The sequence below is a fragment of the Mus caroli genome, chromosome 2, assembly GCF_900094665.2.
Source record: "Mus caroli chromosome 2, CAROLI_EIJ_v1.1, whole genome shotgun sequence".
NCBI classification, from domain to species: domain Eukaryota; kingdom Metazoa; phylum Chordata; class Mammalia; order Rodentia; family Muridae; genus Mus; species Mus caroli.
The window spans coordinates 107,006,839-107,033,206 of record NC_034571.1 but is presented as its reverse complement, the minus strand read 5'-3'; the positions used below and the strand labels follow the sequence as shown (position 1 = coordinate 107,033,206).

The 26,368-nt window shown below is 40.5% G+C and overlaps 1 protein-coding gene across 1 annotated transcript in view; it reads left to right on the top strand.

Annotated features, from left to right (window-relative positions):
* Aqr (aquarius intron-binding spliceosomal factor) overlaps nucleotides 1–21,695 on the top strand; it is a 76,141-nt gene extending 54,446 nt beyond the window's left edge. The window contains exons 24-35 of the mRNA XM_021182080.2: nucleotides 1,387–1,496; nucleotides 2,401–2,536; nucleotides 3,545–3,754; nucleotides 5,881–6,018; nucleotides 7,919–7,990; nucleotides 9,174–9,361; nucleotides 10,131–10,302; nucleotides 12,743–12,913; nucleotides 14,632–14,717; nucleotides 16,867–17,041; nucleotides 18,713–18,826; nucleotides 21,114–21,695. Coding sequence (XP_021037739.1) covers nucleotides 1,387–1,496; nucleotides 2,401–2,536; nucleotides 3,545–3,754; nucleotides 5,881–6,018; nucleotides 7,919–7,990; nucleotides 9,174–9,361; nucleotides 10,131–10,302; nucleotides 12,743–12,913; nucleotides 14,632–14,717; nucleotides 16,867–17,041; nucleotides 18,713–18,826; nucleotides 21,114–21,425 — 1,884 coding nt within the window. The 3' untranslated portion in view covers nucleotides 21,426–21,695. The remainder of the gene's footprint in view (nucleotides 1–1,386; nucleotides 1,497–2,400; nucleotides 2,537–3,544; nucleotides 3,755–5,880; nucleotides 6,019–7,918; nucleotides 7,991–9,173; nucleotides 9,362–10,130; nucleotides 10,303–12,742; nucleotides 12,914–14,631; nucleotides 14,718–16,866; nucleotides 17,042–18,712; nucleotides 18,827–21,113) is intronic.
* The last annotated feature ends 4,673 nt before the right edge of the window (nucleotides 21,696–26,368 follow it).

Below are 26,368 nucleotides of genomic sequence, written 5' to 3'. Positions count from 1 at the left end.
CCATCCTCCCTCCCCCTGCTTCTATGAGGGTGTTCCTCCATTCACCCACCCACCCACTCCCACCTTCCCACCCTCAAGTCACCTACACTGGAACATCTATCTCGAGCTTTCATAGGACCAAGAACCTCTCCTCCCATTGATACATGACAAGGCTACATATGCAGCTGGAGCCATGTGTACTCCTTTGTTGATAGCTTAGTTTCTGGGAGGTCTGGTTGGTTGATATTGTTGTTCTTCCTATGGGGTTGCAAAGCCCTTCAACTCCTTTAGTCCTTTCCCTAACTCCTCTATTGGGGACCCCATACTCAGTCCAGTGGTTGGCTGTGAGCATCCACCACTGTATTTATAAGGCTCTGACAGGGCCTCTCAGGAGACAGCCATATCAGGCTCCTTTCAGCATGCACTTCTTGGCATCCGCAATAGTGTCTGGGTTTGTACTCCTGGGCATATACCCAGAAGATGCTCCAACATGTAATAAGAACAGATGCTCCACTATGTTCATAGCAGCCTTATTTATAATAGCCAGGAGCCGGAAAGAACTCAGATGTCCTTTAACAGAGGAATGGATACAGAAAATGTGGTACATTTACACAATGGAGTACTACTTAGCTATTAAAAACGATGAATTCATGAAATTCTTAGGCAAATGGATAGAACTAGAAAATATCATCTTGAGTGAGGTAACCCAGTCGCAAAAGAACACACATGGTATGCACTCACTGATAAGTAGATATTAGCCCAGAAGCTTGGAATACCCAAGATACAATTCACAAACCACACGAAACTCAAGAAGAAGGAAGACAAAAATGTGGGTGCTTCAGTTTTAGAAAGAGAACAAAATACTCACAGGAGCAAATATGGAGATACAGTGTAGAGCAGAGACTGAAGGAAAAGCCATCCAGAGGATGCTCTGTCTCTTTCTCAGGCCCTCTCTATGAATCTACGCTCGCACTCATGTTCTGTGCTCAGCTATCTCGCTGCCGTTTGCAGTTGCTGGATTGTTTCCCATTCTCTCCAGCCCTTGGAATACGGCTGGGTGAAGTGAACCTCAGCACAGTTTATAATCTTAGGAACCATCGCCACTTGGAGAAACTAGCCCTGGAACCAATGCCTTGCAGTCTATAAATTAGACAGAGACATTTAAGGTAGTGATGGTTTTATAGTTTTCAGATAGTCTTGGGCAAGAATACATAATGCAAATGCAAGCAGTCAATATTAAATATAATCTTGGTAAAGTTTCTAAAAGGCTGAATGTTAAACCTGCTTTCTTCTGACTGTTTTATATCTACGTATTAGTCTATCTACCTAGGGACTAGTCTTTGTTCTATTTCAAAGAATTTAATATGTCTTTTAGACTCATTGCCATCTGTTTGCCTTACTGACCAGGCTCTGAACCAGTTGTTTGAAAAAATCATGGCTTTAGACATTGATGAGCGCCATCTCCTGCGTCTGGGTCATGGAGAAGAAGAGCTAGAGACAGAGAAAGACTTTAGCAGGTAAGACAGCAGTGGTAATGATGGCACACGCACAAAAGAACTTTTAGCCTTTTGCCTCTTATTAGGTAAATACCAAAAAAAGAGGCATGGATAATCAAATTTCCTTCGGACAGTTCTGGTGTCCCCTGCTCAGTCTGTTGAACTGAAAGTGCAGGCATGGTGTGCTTATTACAGAAATCACCAAGTATATAAGAAGCTAGCGTGTTACACAGAGAGAACAGCACGGTGTCAGCCAGTGAGGCTGTAGTTTCTTGGGTTGGATGGCCTGGTGATAGCTGTGAACTCTTCCCATAGGGTTTCCTCTAATAAGGCCGCTGATGAGCATGGAGCAGTGGAGGTGGGGCGCTGGTGGCTCCCACTTACAGATGCAAACTTCTGTTCTCTCTCACCCAGCAGGATTTCTGATCCTGCTAGGTTTGAGTTCTAGACCCCACACTAGAAACTGCAGATAACATAGAGTGCATTTTCAGACTTTGAAACATTCTGCTCTTATGACACTTTGAGCAGGACAGTACTGTACAGAGTACCCCACCTGTCCACTCTGTGTTCTAGCCTACTGGTCTGCTCCAGAATATACTGTAACATATGGGAAGTTTTATATGTACAAAAAACTGACTGCTTGCTTGCTTGACTTTTCTTTCTACTCAGACTGCTAACATGTTTGCATACAAGCACTTTGCCTTCAGTTATACTTTAAATAACTTTTTTGTGATGTGGCCCAAAATATACTACTTATAGTTTACTTATCAACCACTCATAATTAAATTGGTCTTCCTGCTTTTTTCTTTCTCTGTGGTCATTTAGAGTTTCGATTATGCTCTCTTAAATTCTGTCTTTGATAGATAGATTTTTTTCAAAGCCTTTTCACTACAGATTTGCCTTCTTACCTGTCTGACAATTCTAGGTATGGAAGAGTTAATTATGTCCTAGCTCGAAGAATCGAACTTTTAGAAGAAGTCAAACGGTTACAAAAGAGTCTGGGGGTTCCCGGAGATGCTTCGTATACCTGTGAAACTGCGGGCTATTTCTTCTTGTATCAGGTACGCCTAGAGGGCTTTAAAGGAGACTTCATGGTACTTGTCTTAGAAGGAGAGTAGTTCGCGTCCTAGAGATCGCTCTTGAAAGGTTATTGTTGTTTTCATACTTTAAAATATTTGGCATTTCCAAAACTATTATGAATACCCTTTGTTTTTATTATTACTTCAGCGGTTGCAGCCTTTTCCTGTTTACTTTGTGTGTGCAGACAGCTTTGTGGAGTTGGTTCTCCCTTTTCACACTGTGGACTCCAGCAATTCAGCCCGGGTCGCAGGCTTGGTGACAAGCACCTTTACCCTGAGCCATCTCACCAGGCCCTGTGGTTTGGTTTTATGGTTCTGTTTTCTTTGTAAACAACTCCAAGCTAAATCCAAGATTGCTGCCTTTGAAGTCATTTTCCTTACTCCTTACTATTTGTATATCCCTCCCCCTCACTCATTATAGGAATGTAACTAAATATTCTACCTACTCAGTCATAGCAAAATACAAAGACAGAATTCTATGATGTCATTTATCAACTAACAAGGGAAAGCATATTGTTCTCTCTAGTACCCATAAATAAAGTATCTCTTAGAATTAATTTACAGCTGTGACTTTGTTAAGATTACTTTTCTAAGCATGAAAACTATTGAGAAGCAGGAAACCACATAAATGAATAAATGGCAAGTCCTTTGCATTATTAATTAAGTGAATTAGGAATAATCAAATAGTGTAGGCTTCATGTAACTTGTTCTCATTGGAGTAAGGCTGTTTGTATATTTTTGAAATGATCTAAACTTGAAATTTTTAATGAATTTGAGAGAATGGGATTAATCTTATCAGTGGCTGCACAGAGCGCTCAAGTGCATGCAAAATGAGATTTTATGGGGTTTGTGAAGCAAACAAGACATGCACTGTCTTGCAAAGTAGTCCACTTTAGATTCAGCCTGTTGAGCTCATTTTCTCTAGATTCCCTGTAGCTTTATTTAAAGCATAATCCAGCCAGGAAGGTACAGCCTGAGTTGTTCCTGCAGGTGATGTCCCGTTGGGAAGAATACATGAGCAGAGTGAAGAACTCTGGGAGTGCCTGCCCGGACGCTGCAGAGGTCGCCACGTTCTTCCCCTTCCATGAGTATTTTGCCAATGCTCCTCAGCCCATCTTTAAAGGCAGATCTTATGAAGAAGACATGGAAATCGCTGAAGGGTGCTTCAGGCACATTAAGAAAATCTTCACCCAGCTTGAGGTAAAGGTTTTCAATTTGTTTTCATCTTTCTTTAAACGTTTCTGGTTTATCTTTTTAATGAGGTAAATTAAATAGTAAGATATTGCAAATCAAATTGTTAATTTAAGAAAAAGTTTTGAAAATATTTACTGTATGTGTGTGTGAGAGAGAGAGGCAAACAGATAGATAGATAGATAGATAGATAGATAGATAGATAGATAGATAGATAGATAGATATTTGTGAGAGAGAGAGAGGCAAACAGATAGATAGATAGATAGATAGATAGATAGATAGATAGATAGATAGATAGATAGATAGATAGATAGATAGACAGACAGACTGACTGACTGACTGACTGACTGACTGACTGCACAGTATTACTTTGTTAGACCTAGCTTTCTGCATGACCCAGGTGAGCTTAAACTCACAGAAGTCTTCCCACTTCTGCCTTCTAAGTACTGGCATGCACTATCACACACAGCCAGATACAGTTTTTAGTTAAGAAATAAGCAAGAATTAAAATGAGTCATATCCGATACTACAATTTAAGAAAATAGTGTCCTTTTTATACCAAATTCATTGTGTAACTGAACATGACCTTAGGCCTCTGCTCCCTGCCTCTTGAGTAGTGGAATGGCAGGTGTATGCAGGTGTACACCACCACACCAGCTCATACAGCAGTAAGGCTCCACCCCCAGGCTTTGTGCGCAGTCGGCAAGCACTCTGCCAACAGAGGTACACCTCTAGTTCTCTGTCAGGAAACTCAGCAATAGTTCTTTGAATGGGAATTTGAGATAATTGTTTCTTAGTTGATCAGTAGACACAAAGTAAGGGTCCTGTATTAACCAGGATGCTTGATCCTGATATGAAAGTGAACTAAAGAGAGATAGAGAAGGCTCTGCTGCAGATCCAGGAGGGAGCCCCAGGACAAACATTCATTGCAGCAGGCTTGTAAGCCACCATCTTCAGGCTTGTTTCCTTAGTAAGAGTATGGAGAAGTGTCGCTCTAGGTACACAGAAGAGGGACTTTGTATCTTTTCTATCCCCTACATATGCTTCCAGCCCATCCCCTAGTATCTAGCACATAGTTGATAAATATTGATAACTTACGGATAGGTAGATGACTCAATAGGATAATGATGATTTTATAACTGAAAATTATAGTATCAAAATTATACTACTCAATGTATAGTAGCAGCTGCCTTCTTGGGGAGTACAGAGAGGAGGTACATACTATCTAACTTGAATCAGTTAAATTATTTGCTTAGATCATTTGAGAAACACAGCAAAGTGTTAAGAAAAAATAAATAAAGTGGGTGTGTGTCATTTTCAAGTCTGGGGAAAGCTGATATCGTCGTACCAGTCCATCCTCCGCCACAGCTGAGCTTCAGACTGGTCCTTGCAGATTCAATATTCTATGTCAGCTGACTTTTAGCTGAATTAAGCAGATCCTGAGAGATATGGTAGGAGTTGAGAAGAGACAAACCAGAGTTTAGCAAAGCAGAGTTCATTCTGCTTTGGTTTTATCTCCGCTGTTCCTCTAGCTCCTGTTAGACGGGCCGAGTCCCTGATGGGGTAACCCAAGTCTCTGGGCTCTGCCAACACCATGGCTCCTTCTGATCCTTCCTAGTAGGAGTGACAGTGACTTTCTTGTTGTTGCCAGTGTCTACATTGGCTCATCCCCTGGCTGACATTTTAGGCTTTGTCATTTGTACAACCAGTTGTTTACTATTTGATAGGAATATATGAGATAGTTTTTCTTTTCTTACAGGGACAATATAATAATGCAACTATATTGCTGGTTGGTATTTTATTCAGTGCTCTTTTTTTTTAATAATGAAAATAGTTTATATACAAAAAAGTCCAGATTGTAGTTTGAATATGACCTCTTATCTGAACTCACAGGGTACCAATAACAAAAAGAATTGTAAATCACTAGCCTTAGCTTTTAGTATTAGTATTTTCTTATGGTTCATTAGGTTTGGCTTATGTTTATGTATTATATCAGTAATGCATAATTACATAATAAATAATTATGTAATATATTGTGTATATATGTTCTCAAGAATTGTCTGACTGGGCAGATTGTGCCTGGATACACATAAACTTTATAATGCTAAAGTTGTCTCTGGGCCTCACTTTGTAGGAGTTCAGAGCCTCGGAGCTGCTTCGCAGTGGACTGGACAGATCTAAATACCTCTTGGTGAAAGAAGCCAAAATCATTGCTATGACATGTACTCATGCTGCCTTGAAACGACACGACTTGGTCAAGTTGGGTTTCAAGGTAAAGATGTAAATCCTTAGTTCATGTCCTCATTAGGTTTCTGTTTCTTGACTTCTTTCTTTTTGTCATGATCTAGATTGGTTCACTTCTTATGAAAGGTCTCATGTATAATTAATTGCTTTAATGGTCTCTTTAAAAGTAGATGGTAATGTAACATTTATATGATTAATGAAGTTAAATCTAATTTAATTTTTGAGTAATATGTCCATCAATTAATATCAATCACTTGATGGTCTTACCAGACCATCATTCTTAAGGTTTTATCTTTACTGAGTATCACTTGTTTAAACAGATATAAAAGCTATGAAAGTAATATTTCACAGTCCTATGCACCCTAGACATTTATCTATAAACATTATTCACAAAGTAAACATGCATCCAGTTCCCATCGTCTGTCTGTTGTAGAATGATTTTATTTATGCCATCAAGTGAGATATTAAAATAACTTAATATCTAATAAATATGAGCAGGATTGATGTTTATGACTCAGTTAAAGTTGAGCATAACAATTGAGTAATAAGTTTGAATTTTCAGTCTTTGGCACTATTAACCAGTAACTAACCAAAACTCTCCCCAGAGTACAGATCTGTAAACGTGTACCCGGTTGGTATGTTGTTGGAGAAAGAGTTGTGTACAGGTTTGAACGCCATGACAGCAGTTCATTTGTTGAGGAAAGTAGCTAACAACTTTAAGATACATAAACTCACTGAAAGATAGGACCAAGTAATTGCAAGGTGATAGAATGCTTGTTATCTTAGAGAGAAGGTTTCCCAGCTGTAGGGCAGGGCAGATACACTATCTGAGTAATGCGTAGTGCAAACTTACCCAAGTGTGACCTTGTCAGTTCTGCAAAATACTCGTGAGAATTTTCACCTGAATATTTTCTTCTTGGGACTAATATATATCTGTGGGTATATAAAATTTGATATTAAATTATATGAATTTAATAGCAAAAGATATCAGTATAGTCAATACTAGAATTTGTAGCTTGTTTTGTGTATAGCTTTGTATGAGGTCTAAAAATATTGCTTATCAAAATTTTGCTGATCTTTTCCAATACTTAAAGTGATAAGCTCTAAAGTTATTCCATGCAGGTACGTTTTTTTTTTTTTTTTTTAATATTTTAAATTTTGGTTTGTTTGTTGAGACAAGGTCTTGCTATGTCGCCTTGGCTGGCCTGGAACTTGCTATGTACACACCAGGCTAATCTCAAAGTCATAGAGATTCACCTGTCTCTGTCTCCAGAATACTGGAATTAAAGCTGTGTGCTGCAATGCCTCGCCTTAAGTTTTAAGTTTTAAAACTTAAAACTTTTAAATCTTATAAATAGATGTACTTTAGAAAAACCACAACTTCTTTGAGTAGGTCATGTCTAAGGATCTTTTTTTTCCATAAAAGAATTTGAAGAGTTGAAACAACATGATAATCTTTTGACTGTCAGTGGCTTAGAGCAGGAAGGGAATGGTGGAGATTCCCCAGCCCTTAGTAATGGTGGCTCTAGAGAGTGGACCCTAGAGAATAAACTCAGAGCCAGCTTGAAGGTAATATGATAGACTCTGGCAGTGTCTGAGATCCAAGTTTGAGGTGGAAGTGGATTATTGTGGTAATAAGACTAAGGAAAATGACCATGTGTACAGTCGATCTGACTAGCCTGTAAAGAATGTGGAGAACTAAACTGGAAAGAACCAATGTGAAACTGCCATGAGCTCCTCTTGCCATAGATGATGTTGGGACTCTTGAGGTTAAGGACATCAACTGGAAATTAATCAGGCTGCGAACTTATTTGCAGAGTTCATTGCTGTCTTAGTACAAAATTACTAAGGCTTTTTGACCACTATTTTGCTTAAGGTGATAATTGCTTGGCTTTTTAGCTACTCTTTGACAAGGTTTTCTTTTTCAGTATGACAACATTTTAATGGAAGAGGCTGCTCAGATTCTGGAGATAGAAACCTTTATCCCTCTACTTCTGCAGGTAAGAAATAAAGGGGAGAGAAATCATTAAGAATCCATGGGCATCCTGGCTACACTTAGGGTACTGATTGTCCTGATTCCATGCTCTCCTGACTCACTGTTTGCTGTTCCATTTGCAGCCTGAAAAAGCTTCCTCGGATCTATGCATGGCTCTGTATTCCCTTTGGGCACACTATTTAAACATTCATGGTTTAAGCCAGGCATAGTTGCTTTAATTCCAGAACTCAGGAGGCCAAAGTAGTTGGAACTCTGTGAGTTCAAGACCAGCCTGATCTACAAAGTGAGTTCCAGGACAGTCAGAGCTACATAGTGAGACCCTGTCTCAAAAAAAAAAAAAAGTAAAAATAAAAAAATCCATGGTTTATATCTACAACATAGTTTTAAAAAGATGACTTTCAAATAGGAAAATTATATTATTAGGTAATTTGGGAGGAAGATGAGTTCTTTTGTCTTTTGTTAGAGTTGTTTCTACAGATATTTCTAGTGTTCCATGCATACATTGCTTTTTGTAATTATGTGACTAAATTTTAAAACCAAGTAGTGTTATTTTAAGAATGTTTCTTGTTATACAACATTCTTTACTATTGAAGCATTACAAACAAAATATGGAATTATCAATACAAGACTCAAGCCCACTTAATCTACAGATAAGTTTAGTTATCAAACTTGCCTTTATAAGCTATCATATAAAAGTTAATGTGTATTATATCCAATGTAAGATAGAGTTCCTGGACAAGGGGTCATGTAGAGTAAGGAACTGAAGTTAGTATATGAAGCTCTTGATGGTTTTTACTCTCGAGCTCCCCCTCAGAACTTCTTGGCATACTTGTAATACCAGTGTTCACTTTGGCATCTTCCCACTTCTGTCCCTGGCCTTGCTTCTTCCTGCTTACATTTTGCTTAAGGGTGACCGTCACCTTCAAGGTGTCTTCTGATTGTCCTGATTGTCCTGTTAAAGGCCTTCACCCAGTCCTGCTTTTCACTCAGTCAGGAGCACTGGCACCCTTGCTTCAGTACCAGCCCATTGTGTAAATTCAGTGGGCTTCTTTACAGAGCTGCTGAAGGTTGGGAATCTGTAAGTTCATGATGTCGTCTGATGAACAGTTCTTGTGTGTGGTGAGCTAGAAACCGTCCCTAATGTATTAATTAAACTACTTTGGTGCTTCCTCCCATTTCGTTTCTAGAATCCTCAAGACGGATTCAGCCGATTGAAACGGTGGATTATGATTGGTGATCACCACCAATTGCCCCCCGTCATTAAGAACATGGCCTTTCAGAAGTATTCCAATATGGAGCAGTCTCTTTTCACTCGCTTCGTCCGGGTTGGAGTTCCTACTGTGGACCTTGATGCTCAAGGGAGAGCCAGGGCAAGGTGAGGAGTTACTCCAAGTCAAGAGTATAGGTTCCCTGAAAGATCTGTTACATAAAGTTTTAGCCTCCTCTACAAACCTAGGCACTTTTCTCTACAAATCTGTATACTGACCAAATGAATTGTTTTCTTCATTAAATTGATATTAAGTGACTGAAAAGGATTCGCTTTATCCTCTCTTCAAGACACAACGGAACGTAATGATAAAACCTAAAGCAAAAGTGAACAAGGGGAAGACACTGACTCTTTTTTTTTTTTTAAAGATTTATTTATTTATTATATGTAAGTACACTGTAGCTGTCTTCAGACACACCAGAAGAGCGAGTCAGATCTCATTATGGATGGTTGTGAGCCACCATGTGGTTGCTGGGATTTGAACTAAGGACCTTTGGAAGAGCAGTCGGGTGCTCTTACCTGCTGAGCCATCTCACCAGCCCCCAAGACACTGATTCTTAATGTTATAAGGAAAGCCAGCCACTTCACAAGTCCTCCTGTGTCTCCGCTTACAGGCCTTCCTGGCTCTGTAGTTTATGACGTAGCAGTAGTTTACACGGGAGCACAGGAGAGCTGTCAGCTTTGGAACATCTTCAATCCCCTATCTTTTGATTACTTGGAGCAAGGAGCCTAAAGTTTCCAAAGTATTAATCATCGTATTTAGGGACTAAGTTTGGCCACTAAAACTGAAACAGTGTGGTTCCTTGGAATGTCCTTGTGTATACTGAAGGGTCCCATCTTGTTAATCTTTGTGTTTGGGGTCTTTGTCTTGGGGCAGCTTGTGTAATCTCTACAACTGGCGCTACAAAAACCTAGGGAATTTGCCCCATGTGCAGCTCCTGCCAGAGTTCAGCACAGCCAACGCAGGCCTGCTGTATGACTTCCAGCTCATCAACGTGGAAGACTTTCAGGGCGTGGGAGAGTCGGAGCCTAACCCTTACTTCTACCAGGTAAGACAGCATGCGGCTTTGGAGTTTATCTTGTATATGCCTGGCTGAAGTACTATGGAATTCAGCAGTGCTGAGCCATGTGATCAGCTACCAGGAAAAAGAAAGATTGCAGCCTTTCCTCACGACTCAAAAGCCATCATTTTCAGGTGGATCAAAGAGACACAGAGAATAACTAAACTCAGTAGAAAGTAGGAAAAGCAAATATTGTCAAGTTTGTAATAAGGTAAGGAAGGGCTTCCTTGTTGAATCAAAAATAATTTTAAAAAAACTTAATTTGAGAAAAAATATATAAATAAAAAACAATATACTGAAAAGTCTTACTAAAATCTATATAGAGAACTCAGTTGCTTTAAAAAAAAGAGTATTCCAGAGAGATGGCTCAGCAGTTAGATGCACTTGCTGATCTTGCAGAGGACCAGGCCACCCACAAGACAGCTGAACAGTGGAACATAATATTAATTCCAGAGGATCTGGTGACTTCTTCTAGGCTCTATGAGTAAATTTAAACTATTAACCCAGCAGAAAAACACAATAAAGGAAAATACTTCACCTAGAGAAAAATGAGTGACTTCCTAGCAGTAGTAAATCACTAAATCAGACAGAACTTGATGGTGAAGCAGATGTGGGGAGAATAGACTCCTGGGTTCCTGCAGTTCTAGTAGGAAAATAATTTCCGCATTAATTGTCATATGTACTCAAAGCACTGTTCTCACTCCTAGTATCAAACAAGAAGTTGGATGAGTTTGTAAAGACATTATACTGAAATATTTTCACTACACATTATTTTAGAGGTAATTTAAATAGCTATCAGATTAAATTTTTCCTGTTATATTTCAAATATTTAAGTTACTCTCTCATATACTTGCAGCCTAGAAACAAATATGACCTTTAAATGGTAAGTCATTTAGAGTCTTATTCAACATAGACACACATTTCCTGATAGCTGCCTTTGAGGGTAGTTTGGGAGTTGGTTTATTGACTCCTGATGGCTTCATTACTTAATGTTTCCGAGTACCTGCCTGATCTACATGACAGTGTTGCCCTGAAACATTATCCAAGTTACTCATCTATTTCCTTATTTGTTGATTCTGTCTCTGGGTGAGGTTTCAGTATGTCAAGAAATAAGGGCATTCTCAATGATTATTGTTTTTGTTAAATGTATTTCTGAAGTATTAAAATCTTATCTGTCCAAATGTGACCACTGTATGTTTAAGTAATACATGTTTAAAAATTAGTGTCTGAGAGGAGAATAGATGGGATGTTACTAAAAGTCCCTAAGTTGAAGCAACCATGACTGATGTGGCCCAGCTTCTAAAGTATTTATCAAAATACGCTTTTTACTGTTAAACTTCACACCAGACTCAGGCAGCACCCCGAATTAACCAGTCTTCATTGCTCACATAAGACTGGTTTCTATTTGCTGAGAACTCAGTACATTAATCTTGCCCAAAATACCTGAATCCTCAAAACTGGATTTAATTCAGCCTTAGCATTTATTATATAAGGTCATTTTCATGGTCCCTGGTTTGTTCTTTTATCTATATTAGAGCTGATCCTTGGATAAATGTGTTTTGCTACCAATATAGAAAATGGAGATTTACACAGTCATGTGACTTCTCTTGTCTCCTGTCTTCCAAAGAACTAGAGAATTTAAATGAAAGAGAAAATTGAGACTGTCTGTCATCAGGAACCTGGATATAAATGGTGTCTCTGAAGTCCATCCAGTAATTTTCCTCTTGCCTTTGCCTAGCTTCTTATCTTTGTATTTTGCTTTCCATCATGTGCTGTGTTCTTGCTTTACTTTCCCATCTCCTGGCTGAACTCAGTCTCCACGGAGCTGGATTAAATAGCTCGGCATCAGATTTCTTACTTTGAAGTTCAGCAAAGCCCTTGCTTTTGTGCTTTCTGTCACCCATCTTTAACCAGAATTTCTCATTTAGCAGTAGGCCAGATTACCAGTTTGAGAGCACATCTTCTCACCTAGGTGAGTCCAGTGCAGGTGGCAACAGGAAGACAAAGAAACAAAGTCACAGAAAGATCAGGAAGCATGAGAGGCTAGGAAAGCCTCTGCACAGTGCGGTCAGCTGTAACACTGCTAGATCTTCAGCCAGTTAGACTGGATACTGTACAGGCTCCTTTGATGGTTTACCCCTTCATATTATATTGGTTGGAACAGCTGCAGTTATAGTACATTATAGGGACTATATATCCTGATGATTGTGGCCTCTTATTTGATAACTGTATGTCTCATATTACAAACATCAAGGTTTTATCAATATTAACCTAGAATAAGACTACCCTTCAACTTATCAGAAATATCCACCTATTAAGTTTTCACTTAAGGTATACTCAAAATAAGTAATTGATGGATAGGTAAGCCACTTTACGAAGTAGAACCAAAGGGGAGTTAATGTATTCTGTGGCTGTGTTTGCATTACAGAACCTTGGAGAGGCAGAGTATGTTGTGGCACTCTTCATGTACATGTGCTTGCTTGGTTACCCTGCAGACAAGATCAGTATTCTGACAACCTACAATGGACAGAAGCACCTGATTCGGGACATCATCAATAGGCGCTGTGGAAATAATCCACTGATTGGAAGGCCAAACAAGGTAGGTTTATGAATGTATATGTTTTCATAGTCATCTTTTTGTCAAGGAAAAGTTTGCAGTTTGCATTTACCCTATGTTGTTTATATTGCTCCACTTTGTCTGACAGACAAACTTTCTAGAAGGTCCAGGATGGCAGTATCTGTACAGGAGAACCAGAGACTTAATTCAGAATGTCAGTTTTTATGATTGTAGAAGGCTGTGTTAGGTAAGACAGACTAATATCAAATGAGCAAGTGAATTGGACATCTTTCATACAAGACCTACAAGTAGTCAATAAAGCATCCCTTTCCTGTAATTTTGTCTTCCCCATCATTAGCTGTCAGGAAGCTGTAAATGGAAACAGAGTAAGGGAGGGGGATGCAGTTCAGTCTAGAGTGCTTGCTTAGTCTGCGTTAGGTCCTGGGTGCCATGCTCAGCACCACTTAAACTCAGCGCTGTGGTGCATGCCTGTAAGCCCAACTCAGGTAAGGAGGAGGCAAGAAGATCAGAAGTTAAAGGCATTCCCCAGTTATATAGCAAATTTGATGCAGCTTGGGCTATATGAGATCCTGAATAAAAAATAAAATAATTTTTTTTAAAAAAATGCAGTATGATAGTTCTGCACATCAAGAGAATGGGTAAAATTGTAAAAATGTCAGGCAATGCAGCAGCTGGAACTTGGGGACTGGAGTATCACTGGTGAGTATATAAATTGAATCAGAAACTTTGTAAAGTAGTTTAACAGCTCATGAAGTCATGCATACACGAACAAAGCCCCACAGTTCTGCTTTCTGCAATGAAAACATGTCCACAAACAATATTGCAGCCAGTATTCAATGCAGCTTTATTTTAAATACCCCTAGAGTAAACGGACATCTAGTGTCCATTAACAGGCACATTCATTGATGGGAGCCTGGCTGCTGAGCAGCAGGACAGAGCAACCATCTCTGTACAACATGGAAAAGCCACGGAAGCCTCATGCTATTGACAGAAACTGCCTTTAAGACTTTATGGTTCTACGTTTGTGTGTGTGCAGAGCCTGCAGGAAATAAGGAAAGTAGATGAGGCACTGCCTGGAGCTGGAGGTTGCCTGCTTGGACACAACAAGGCATGAGGTGGTAGGCATTGTGGATGTAGTGGTTGTGTGGGAGTATATGGGAGTATATGTTGTCAGAACTCATTGTACATAAATTATACCTCTGTGAAGCCCACTTCCAAAGAAGTGTTTTCTAGACTTCCTTAAATCAGAGGCACCATAAATGGTGACTTATGTCATGGAAGCAGTAAGCTTTGTTGAATTCATAGAGCAGGGATGAAGACCTAAGAGTTAAAATTAGTGGCTAGAATCTTAATGAACCTCCCTTCATAGTAAAAAGTGCTATGAAGTTTGTTTGTTTTTTTGTTCGTTTTTCACTTTGACAAGAATGCTATGGACAAATGGTAGGGACACACATTGATTAATATGTGAGCATATTCTGCTATATTTTTGAGTATTTGGAACTCCACTCAATAAGCTGAACATAGCCTGCCTTCTGAGTCTGTAACATGAGTGGGAGTTGCAGGAGGACATGGTCCAGGATGCTTACCTTGCTTTAGCGACACTCACTGACTTGTTAGAGTTGATAGGGTTGGGTTTCTTCTGAGATCTTTTAAAGCAGAGATGCTTACCTCTCATACTTTGTTAGGATAATGCCTTACTATGCTTTTGAAAATCTACCACATCCTGCTTCGTTCCCTAGGTGACAACGGTTGATAGATTCCAGGGTCAGCAGAATGATTATATCCTCCTTTCGCTAGTGCGGACCAGGGCCGTGGGTCATCTGAGGTACGTGGGATACAGTCTGTGTGTGCTTACTAAAGCTTACTGTCTGCTTCTGTTGTGAGCTTCAGTGACAAAGTAGCTCTAGACTGGTTTGATTCATTGCTATAGTTAATCATTATGGCAGCTTGTAGTACTTTTTGTAGGAATAACACCAGACCCCTTATGTGGTTTATCACTGCTCTTACTACTGCAGGTTTGACTCATACTGTAATAAGTGTAGCTACTGTTCACATTCAGTGACGTGCAGAGAGAACTTTATGCCAGAGGATCTTGATTGTCTTGGATCTGTTAGAAACAGTGTTCGAATCAAAGGAGCTAGAGAGGAAGGGGCCTCTTATGGGACATGTTTCAGTGCGTAAGGCTTCTGGCTTTCCTCTCCACACGGTCTTTCCACTTCACAAGAGGATAAAGGAGCCCTTTGTTCTCCCAGGATTAAGAATGGTCCAAACAAACAATAACCTATTTTTATCATTTTTGTGATGTATTTATGTTCTAGAGATTTATGGGAGTAATATCTTCTTATTACAAAGCAGCCGTTGGTTTTATATAAATCTTCATCTCATGTGACTGACTAGCAAAACTCAGGCGAGCCAGAGTTCATTGTCTTAATTTATTCGATGGGTATAAAGAGAAGGTTCTCCAAGCGCTCATAAATTGTCATTAAGTCTAGATCTCTTCGGAGTTTAGGTCAGATTCTATTAGACTGATAGTCTTTATGTAAGAGGAACCAAAGACAAAAGTGTTTTAAGAAATTGTTGCAAAATGATAGCAGTTAGTTATCTTATTCTTGCTTATTAACATCTCAGACATACTGTTAGGTCTTTCCCTAACCGACGTAACCACTGTCTGAGTGGCCATTACTGCTGACCTTAGACCTCTCAGCTCCAAGTGTGCATGCTTGAATGTTATGTCCTCTTCTTCCTCTGCAGGTACCAGGTCTACATTTAGATGCATTCAGACAAAGCACCCATACATATGTACAAGGAAAATACACCTTTTTAAAAAAATTCAGTAACTTGAATTCTGTAGTGATCTCTGCCTAAGTCTCTGTAAACTAAAAATGCTTATGACTAGGTGGTGACTCAAAAGGTGACTTCAGTATGCCACGCATCAACAGCTTTCCTAATCCCACACACCCTTATCCTTCTATTATTTATCAATGTGCGAGCTTCTGGATATGCAGGAATCAATTCAGCTTCCACAGTCTCCACCGGTGAGTTTGGAGCCCAGTGTGAGGCACATTCAAGTAATTTAGGAAGATGCCTTTACCCAAATATACCCAAAAGGTCAATTCCACTCTTCTCCTGGGCTATGGGGACCACACTTGTAAAAACCTGTTAGCCATTACAATACCAGAGACTATGGTAAATGTCTGTTCACAAGGACCTGGACAGTGCTATTTGCTTGAGATAGAGATAGAGCTGGAGCCTCTTGGATGTGAGGAAACCACACAGTGGGAAAGTGATTTGTCAAGAACAGCTAAAGGCACTTCCTTCTTCCACCGATCCGCTCCGTTGTTTCCTAGACAGCACTGTTTACATGTTCTGTTCTATTTCTGTGGAAGAACTAATGCTAAGGAATTCTAGCACTTACCAGCTAGAAACATACATATATATATATATATATATATACACACATACATGTACACACACACATCCAGAAGCTAACACACTGCCAGTTGGGATCTTTGCATAACTCTACATTAGGAATTTGAAAAGAAGCAAAAGAAATTTCTACTATATATAAAACTGGTAAATTTTCTAAGAAGGAAATTTTTCCTTGATAGAGCCTGGGAATTTGTTGGCAGAAAAGTGAAAGCAGTTGACTGTTACAGTGAAGATAACTATGCAGTCATCAGTTGCTGGACCTGAGCCGTATGATTCTGCTAGGGCTCCTTGGATCTTTTAAACCCGTGCATTGGTTGTTATTTTGTCTCCTATGTGGGCACGCATGCCCAATAACTAACAAGGTGTTAGCAAAGAAGCACTCACTTGGTTTACTGATCAATATATTGGTTTGCTTTATTGTTATTACGTTCTCAAGGATTTTATTACAATAGTTTAATGAGACTATTCACTAGATTATAAAAAACAAGGAAAGGGGCTACATATGTACATTACTAATTTTAACCTAATTACTTTGTTTCCTAAAGGGATGTGCGTCGCTTGGTGGTAGCCATGTCAAGAGCCAGGCTTGGCCTTTACATCTTCGCTCGAGTGTCCCTCTTCCAGAACTGCTTTGAACTGACTCCTGCTTTCAGCCAGCTCACTGCCCGCCCACTGCATTTGCATATCATTCCAACAGAACCCTTCCCAACCTCCAGAAAGGTAGGCCTTTGTCACTGGGTAGAGCAATATGCCCCAGAGGGACAGTGGGTTCTCATCCACTTGACCACTTTAGGGAGAATACCCAGTCACTAATATGAAATGCTCTGTACACCAAAGAACCAAATTATATAAAAGTATATATCTGGAGTCAGCTGCGCACATCCATTATCTCATTAGATCTCAGCAGCTTTCTGAGGGTAAGAAATGTTAGAATTTGCCATATATCAGGTAGGTAGAAGCAGGCAGTGGAGCAAGGGTCCATGTTCTAATCAGCCCACAGCACCTCCTGTCACCCATCAGCCTGTAACCTGAGTAACCTGACTCAGTTCTTGCATTCTGGGGAGGTGGGGCAGGGAAGACACGTGCAACCTCAGGGCTGCACGCCCTCCCTTCTCTCCCTTCTCACCTGCTTCTTTGCAGGCTCTTCCTTCTCTGACACTTCTCTTGCCAGAGCTGCAGACACTGGATCATGCTCTGAGTGTGGCTGTTTTCTTCCAGCTGCAGACTTCACTGTTCTGCTCTTTTCACTTAATGAAATGTCCCAGAGATCTAGGAAATTCCAATAATCAAACAAACAAACAGTTTTATAAATATACTCAGTAAAACTACTTTTCACTCCTCTAAAATGAACAAAATAAGTTTGATGTGTTTGTTCTATGGTAGTGATGTTAACTATTTCTCTTTAAAGACATTTCTGATTGCTTGTCTGTTTGTTTCATTTTTAAGAAAAGCCATTGAGAGAGAAAGCAGGAGGGAAGGGTGGGAGGGCTGTGGAACAGCATCGCAAAGCTTTGATGCCACTCGGATGCCTCCCGTGCAGCTCTCCCTAGGGTCTTTTATAGACTTAGCATTACATGCCAGCTACTATAAGGTGGGGTCCTTTTTTTCCTGGAAAACTTGTCTTTATATTGATACACTTCCACATCAATCCCTACAGTAAAAAGATTTTATGTATGATCAGTGATTACAAATAGGAAAGTTATCAATTGTCAAGGTGACTGAAAGAGAAGAACAGATCTGTTTCCTTCACTTGCTTTGCTGTTTTACTGCTAGAGAGATCTTTCTCAGCAATTTTAAATCCATGAAAGTCCCCTCATCCCACTGCAGACCACAGAATCTAGCTCTCAGGGTGGTGCAGGTGAGGGGTCTGTGCTGCAACAGTGTCTCAGCAGAACCGGACAGATGCTGCAGAGCTTAAAAACAGGGATTTGAATATTACATCCATGGCTGATAGCTACATGTTAATAATAATAAATGTTAACATCTCATGCTTCAGAAAATATAAATAGGAGAAATGGTTCTTGTATTTTCATTCTGAAACATTGTAGGTCCTCTCTGGATTCTAGACACTGGTGGAAATTGTTGCCTTTAGACCATGCTGATCTAGTTCCTCTACTCGTGAGGTCTCATCTTATTCCTTGATATTAGTTCACATACGAAAATTCTTAGTTTACTTACCAGCCCAAAGATGAATTAAAACCTGATGACTGTGCAGTGTGCTGTCTTTCATTTCTCTGAATTTTATGAGGTAGTTTCTGGGCTCTGGCGTTGGATTTCATGACCTCCATACTCTAGCAGTTGTTACAGATTCAGAAATGGGCTTATGCTGAAATGGCAGCTGTGGTGGGTTTTATTCACTAGACACTTCTCTTTCTCTTTGCTGTCTTCTAGAATGGAGAGAGACCACCCCATGAAGTGCAGGTAATTAAGAACATGCCCCAGATGGCGAACTTTGTGTACAACATGTACATGCATCTGATACAGACTACCCATCATTATCATCAGGTGAGTTCTCTCCAGCTGTCAGAGGAAACTCCTCTGTAGAGTGAATAGTACTACTGATATGTTATAGAGAATCCATAGTTGGATATTATTATTTATGAAGTATTCATATCTTAATGCCTTTATATAAATTGGCATCAAGTACACAAGCTCAAAATGTACAATTTGATGCATTCTGTATTTATCACATGTATGTACTCCTGAAACTATCACCTTAATCTAGATAATGATCATAGCCATTGTCCCTAGTTTTCTGGTGTCACTTTGTGTTTCCTGCCCTTCTCTAAGCCCACTGGGGCTATCTGGTTAGCATAGCAGATCTTAAAATTAGACAGAATGAATGATTTCTGCCATTGTGGACTAGTCTCTGGTTTCTATTTTTTGTTTTGTTTTGTTTTGTTTTGCTTTGCTTTGTTTTTTTTTTCGAGACAGGGTTTCTCTGTGTAGCCTTGGCTGTCTTGGAACTCACTTTGTAGACCAGGCTGGCCTCGAACTCAGAGATCTGCCTGCCTCTGCCTCCCAAGTGCTGGGATTAAAGGCGTGCACCACCACGCCTGGCAAAATGACTATCGTGCCTCCTTGTCGGGGAATCGAACCCTGGTGTCCTGTGTGACAGGTTGGGATACTCACCACTATACTACCGAGGAATTGCACTCTGGTTTCTAGATACTTCACTAATGCCACGCCCAGTGTGTATGCTTACTTTGTCAGTCAGCTGTTACTCAGCCGTTTTTTTAAGTCATTCATATTGTTGCATGCTCTTCTCCAGGTGGTTGGTAGATTGTGACTGTTTCCATTGTGGGGTGTTACAAAGTAATTGTTGTGAAAGGCTTTGTACTTTTACCTCAGCTGAAAGAGTCTGGCTGATCTGTTACATGCACACTTAACTTCCTAAAGCCTAATTTTCAGGGTAGTTTCTCAAATAGAAGGAATTCTCTGTAGGAGTGTGCAAGTGTTCTCGCCCTGCATCCTCGCCCGCACTTGCCACAGGAAGCCTCTTTGTGAGCAGGAACAAGAGAGGAAGCTCAGTGAGCTGCGTGGGCTTTGTTATTGATGATCCGTTTGTATTTTGAGTTCGTTTGTCCTCATTTGAGCATCATTTCTGCTACAAGTTCCTTATCAAACATGTGTTTTACCAATTCTCCTTCCTAAATTGTAAGTTGGCTTTTTAAAAGCAGCTTTAGTAGAATTTTGAATTTTGATGCCTAATATAAGAAATTACTTTCCTTTAACTCATTTCTTGTATGTCCTAAAAATAGTTACTTTATCCCCAGTTGACGAAGACTCCCCTCCTCCAGTTACAGTTTGGGTTGCAGTGTTTACACGTAGAATAGGTTTCAGCTCCTTTCTGGCATGGTTCCATGCAATGTTGTAATTATTTGCCCATATTTGGATCTTCAGTAGTTTGACTGCCATTTCCTCAATAGACTAGTTTACTCTCCTTTAAACTACTAGTTGTGAGCTTAGTAAAGAACCAAACACACACTGTCCGCTGTGGCTGCCTGTCCCTCCATCATCTCCATGCTGCCTGCATTGCAGTGATTAGCATAGCAGATCTTAAAATTAGACAGGATGAATGTTTTATTTCCATTCTTTTTCTACCTAGACTCAGCCAGCCACTTTCCAGCCCTATAAAAGCCCGCTGTGATCCAGACAGAATGACTCCAACAGGGAAATTGTTTGGGGTCAATTTGGGAAAATTAGCACCTTACCAGTTTCAAGTCTGTCCCTTTGTAAACATTGTGTGTCTGCATCTCTTAGCTCTGCTCTGAGAGCCCATTGCTATTCTGAGTGGTACTTTTAAAATATTTTCAAATTTCCAACTAGCTAACAAAGTCCAGGAGGAAAGAAGCTATGGCTCTGCTCCAGGCTCTCAAGGCCAATGTTGAGAACAACTGGAGGCCTGAGCTCCCCTTCTCCTTCCCCGCCATGTCCTGGTCTTAAGATTGACGCTCCTCCCAGCTCCCTCAGTGAAGGTGAACCTTGCGCTGATGTGGCAGTTGATCCTAACCAACCACTGCACTTTCTTGGAAGCACTACCAAAAATTCCTTTAAAACTCATAACTTTTCATGTGGGTTTTTATTGATTTGTGACTTGTAGGCATAGTCTTTGGCATAAGCAGAACCAAGGTCATCGTTTCAAAGGTGCCAAATTGGTCCTATCAGATGGATAGCAGTGTTTGGAAAAGCGTAGCACAAGCAGTGTGTTCACAGCGTGGTGTAATATGAGAGCCTGATCAGCTTCGGGAGCCAGTGTTCTTGACTCACATCCATCTGTATTTTTTATTAGACTTTCTTACAACTGCCACCTGCCATGGTGGAAGAAGGTGAGGAAGGTCAGAGCCAAGAAACAGAAATGGAAGCAGAAGAAGAAACCGTGTCTGCTCAAGGTAACCTCACACCCAGTCCAACGGATGCCAGCCTGAGTCAAGAGACCCCAGCCTCTCAGCCTGACTGCTCCAGTCAGACTGAGGCTGCCTCCAATCAGACAGAAGACACCTCTGCCCCGTGTGACATTGCTACTGCAGCTGAGCCTGTCTCTGCAGCAGCAGAAGCTACCACCCCACAAGATGCAGCGTCTGTTTCCACAGAGACCAAGTAGCCTATCTGCAGCACAGCCTGGGACATCCATTTATAAAATCTAAGTGAGGTTACCTTTTGAATTTCATACTTAGTTACTGTATGGCTTTAATAACACCAGCTAATTTCAGTCCTTGTGGTTTTTAGCTGGTTTCCTTATTTTGTATATTTTTTTATTTGTAAATATTAAAAATAAACTCTAGTTTCATTTGTTCATTCAGAAGAGAAAATGATTTTGATTGCTGAATGTATCTGAGGTAATACCTGCATTAAAATTGTTTTCTATCAAGCATGTAAGGCATACTTGCCCTTTTTTCTTTTCGGGGTTTCATGTAGCTCAAACTGGCCTTAAACTCCCTGTGCAGCTCAAGATGACTTCAAACTCCTAACCTCCTGCTCCCTCCTCACTAATGCTGCTATTGCATGCACTCTGCCAAACTGGATCGTATGCTCTGCTGAGGATCAGACCCAAGCAAGCACTTACAGCAAGTTTCATCCGTGATATACTTCACATCTAGTAAACTTTTCTACAAAAATGGGCATAAGACACTAGAATTTACTCTCAGCGTTCCAGGTGGGGGGGTGGGGGGCACCATCCATAAGACACTAGAATTAACCCTCAGCGTTCCAGGTGGGGGGCACCATCCATAAGACCTAGAATTAACCCTCAGCGTTCCAGGTGGGGAGTGCCACCTTTTCTCCACCCACCCTGTCAGCTTCTCAAGCCTAGTGGCCTCCCCTCCCCCCTCTCTTTCTATAAGGATATAAACAGCCACACGGGAAAGCCCTTTGCAATCTATCCAAGAGCCTGCACATATTTTTTCCTCTGGATCTAAAAGTGATTTAGTCACCCATGTACATGTGGCCCATGGGCAGCGTGCAGCCAAGGACAGCACTTATACAGCCCAATAAAATTTTCAAGTGTTTTGCAATTTTTAAAAAGTATTTGCTTTTTAAGAATTACTTAGCTTCATTTTCTATGTATATGGGTGTTTTGCTTGCATATATGTCTGTGTACCACATGCATAGAAGTCAGAAGAGGGTATCAAATTCCCAGGAACTGGAGTTAACAGATGCTTGTCAGCCCCCATGAGGGTGCTGCAAATTGAACCTTGGCCACCAATACTCTTAACCCCTAAGCCACTTTAGCCCATTTGTGCTGTTCTTAAGTAAGAACTTTGTTACAATGCCAAAAAGTTGGACATGTCTATTTCTTCGTTGGAGTCTTGTGTATTGGTAGGGCCCACTTTAGACCTGAGGAAGTAGAACCTTAGACATAGGGCAGGTTCTCCATGCCACAGTTATCCGATAAGACTAGTGAAACAACTGGGGTTCGCCATCCAACTGAAAGCCAAGACTGTTGCAGCACCCAAGTCTGGGCTGTGATAGTGGTTGAACCTGGCTCCTATGTGCAGTGGAAGCCTGCTAAGGCAGCACTTCTGAGTTCTGTGCCCTGTTGAACTTCCTTGGTCAGATGGACAGATGCCTTAGGACTTTGTTACAGAAGTGTGGGCATCCAGCCAGCAGCTATAGTGGTGTTCTGAAGTTGTTTAGAGAAGTAGAAGTTCAGGCTATCTGTTCATCGAAATCTACAATGCATCTGGGTCCCCTGTTGGCTCCATGCACTTCATGGCTTGAGAGGCTCTCTGCACAGATTACTGTCTGTCCTTGTGAATGTCGCTGTGGTGCTGGAATTAACAATGAATGGGGCTAATGTTTTCTGACAAGCGACCTCTTCTGATGAGGACCCTGAGCATGGTGGCGGGAGTGGAAGACAGGGCTGCATGTGTATCATGGGAAGCAAGAATGGCTGCTATTATTTCCTCCTTCTTGATCTGCCAGAGTTGTAGTGGGGAACATTCACATAGTGTCTCCCCTCTAGTGCCTCTCCCTATAGATTTCACCTTATCCAAAGGACCTTTAAAGACGGAACCACACTGAGATCCCTCTAATCCTGGCAGTGCTAAGAAATGGTGGACTCATAACCCAAAAACTCAAGTCAGTTATATGTTGAATAAATGTCTGTTCAGCTCCCAGGCTACAGAAGCCAATCTCAGCCCACAGTGTGCACCAGAACACTTGTATAAATGTTGAGTGTGGAGAGGAGGAAGGGATGGAAGTGCCCAACATAAAGCCCTGACCTATTTTCTTATCAGAGTGAGGATCAAGCCAGATAGTCCGTTACATAATTCCTCTGATACAAGAGTTTGAAACAGGTGAGGGCATGTGTGTGAGGAGCTGCACTCACGGAATTATTTTCATTTTGAATATACTGTAGCAGGCTCTGCAAGAAGGAAAGCAGCTTTGCTGCATTACGGGGGTTTCCTGGAAAAGATTCTTTCCCGCCACCTGTTACTAGATAGGAATTAAGATACCAGCAATGAAAACAAGCCCAGGTCTGGACTGTCATTGTCTGCCTGCGTGACCATGGTTGGTTTGCTTGGTTTGGGGGGTTTGGGCATTTTTTTGTTTGTTTGTTTTTGTGTGTGTGGGGGGGGGGGNGTTTTCTGGCTCTTTATATCATACTAAAAATCAAAGCAAGGTGGACACTGGCTAAGTATTTAGTCACAGGAAATAAAAGATGATGATGAATTGGAACTGGGGTTTCAATTTTAAATCATTCATTCACCATGAAAGTCAGAGAGATAGAGCTGATAGAGAACAGGGGAGTTTTAGTAGCAGTTGAAAGAGATTTGCCTTTGCCCCACTCCCCTCTCTTTCTTTCCCTCTCTAAGAGTGACTAAACAGCATAGAGAGGCTTGGGAGGCCTACTTGAAGAGAGTGGGTAGATCCAAGTTCAAATCCTAAAGATGTGTTTTGTTTATGTTCTAAAATGAGAATGCATGAGCGATTGCTGCACAAACTCTGGGGTTCCGGTTTGGTTTGGAGTTGGGGCAGACATGAGATCAGTGTTTCCCCATCTCTCCAGACCACGTGTCAGATTTGAACATGTCATGGCTTGGGAATCTGCTTTTAAAAAACGACCTGGAATATGTGTGCCCAGAGAATGATCACGAAACTGAACAGTTAACATAGTGATCTATTGGATTTTTTGGTTTTGTTTTGTTTTTTCCTCACCAAATTCTGAGTTACAAAAGTTCTTTATGACAGCAGAGAATAAAGGCTCCGATTGATTTGGGCAAATGGCTGAAAAGATCTAAACGTTACCAGGGTTTCTAAGTTAGTGTGATGATACAAGTCAAGATGTTTTACTGGATACTGAAACACGATAAATGGCTCCTTTTCAATCTATGAAAAGCAGTTAGTTTATGATTATAGCAAACGTGGGTCATGTAAGACAGACTGGACTCATTGAGAACAGAGTCGGATTTTACGTAGTTGTTTATTAGACATTGGCCTGACCTTAGGCAAATATAATCTCTCTAAGCCCTGATTTTGTTTTGTTTTGTTTTTTGTTTTGTTTTGTTTTAAATCTACCAAACCATGAAAAATTTTCAGGGGTTTCTGTTTGGTTATGTATACTGAATATAAAAATACCTGGTAACCTATATGCTCGGTAAGTGCCACTCACTTGGTAAATGGACTCAAGTTCTCCAAAAACATTGTGACTTGTGGGCTGTTGCCAAGTTAAGCTCTGGCTGCTGCTAGTATCTGAATTCCTGTCCGTGGAGCACAGTACTGAGGTTGGATGATAAGGCAGACACATGGTGACAGTTGACCTTTGAGACTCATCAGAGATATGTCTACTGACTACATACAACAGTGATTCCATCATAACATTCAGGATAGACTGACCTGAAACTAAAATTCTAGTAGCAGAGTATGACCAGAAAGAAGTCAATAGGTCCCACCATACTTCTGATATATGGAGCTTTTGGTCTGGGTAATTACTGTAGATTCTAAGTCTAAAGACAATGTATGGTCCTACCCTTGGAGTGGATTTATTGTTCATTTGCTTTGTGCCTTTCATGTGCTATTTTCTTCTTATCTTGTACTCATCTACATAGTATTTTTAGAGATGTTTGTTCAGTTAAGAGCATAGAAAAAGATTTTAAAAAATTACTAATACTGACCATTTTGCACAAGCCAGAAGAGCACTTAAAGATAACAGTGCCATGCTTCCTGGCAAAGTGCTTGGTGGTTAGCCTTGGTAATTATGAAGCAATCATGTTAATAGATGTTTAAGGAGAATGGAACTGGAGCTGTGCTGAAGCTGAGGATGGAAATGAAGACATGTGAGACTTTTCATCCACTGGTGCTCGTTAGCATCCCAGAAGGGTTTTAATTGGGATCTAGGAGCTTTGGATGCTCTAGTTTTCCTTCCTCAGAAGAAACCCTTAGCCCAGTCCCCCAGAACAAGCCTCAGATCACACCATGATGAAGGCTGGTGTTGTGTCAGCTTTACTCGGCTCTCTGCTGTTTGCCTTATTTCCATGCCCATATATACAGTGATATCTGAACCCACTATTTCTTAGAAAATGCTACCCTTAAATAATACTATGAACAGCATGTTCCATGGTCAAATTCACTCGGGCATCAAAATTAATTATTCCCCCTTTACAGAATCACAATGCATTAGTAGCTAATTATAGGTTCAGAAAAGACCTGCTATAAAGAATCATATTTAACTTCTTCAAGCCTAGCATTTCTCAAGCTTGAGATTAGAGCAAAGGACTTCTGCTTTTGTTTCTTTAATAAGCTACCTTATATAGCTACTTCCTCAATCTATGGCTTGGGAACTGTTATCTCTATATCAGTATGAGCTCGTACTCTCCCATGAGATAATAAAGCCCAAATATATTTTTCAATGAGGAAGTCTGAGGTGAAATGTTTTGTGTAAAATGTTATAATCCAATATCATTGAGTGTCATGTGGCATTACTAGCAGCATCCTGAGTGTGCAATTGTAATGAAAATTTAGCCTATGTGCCATGGCATCTGTTTACATTTTAATTTGGAACTCCAAATTTTCACACCACCCCTTTCCTCCTAATTCCTACCATAT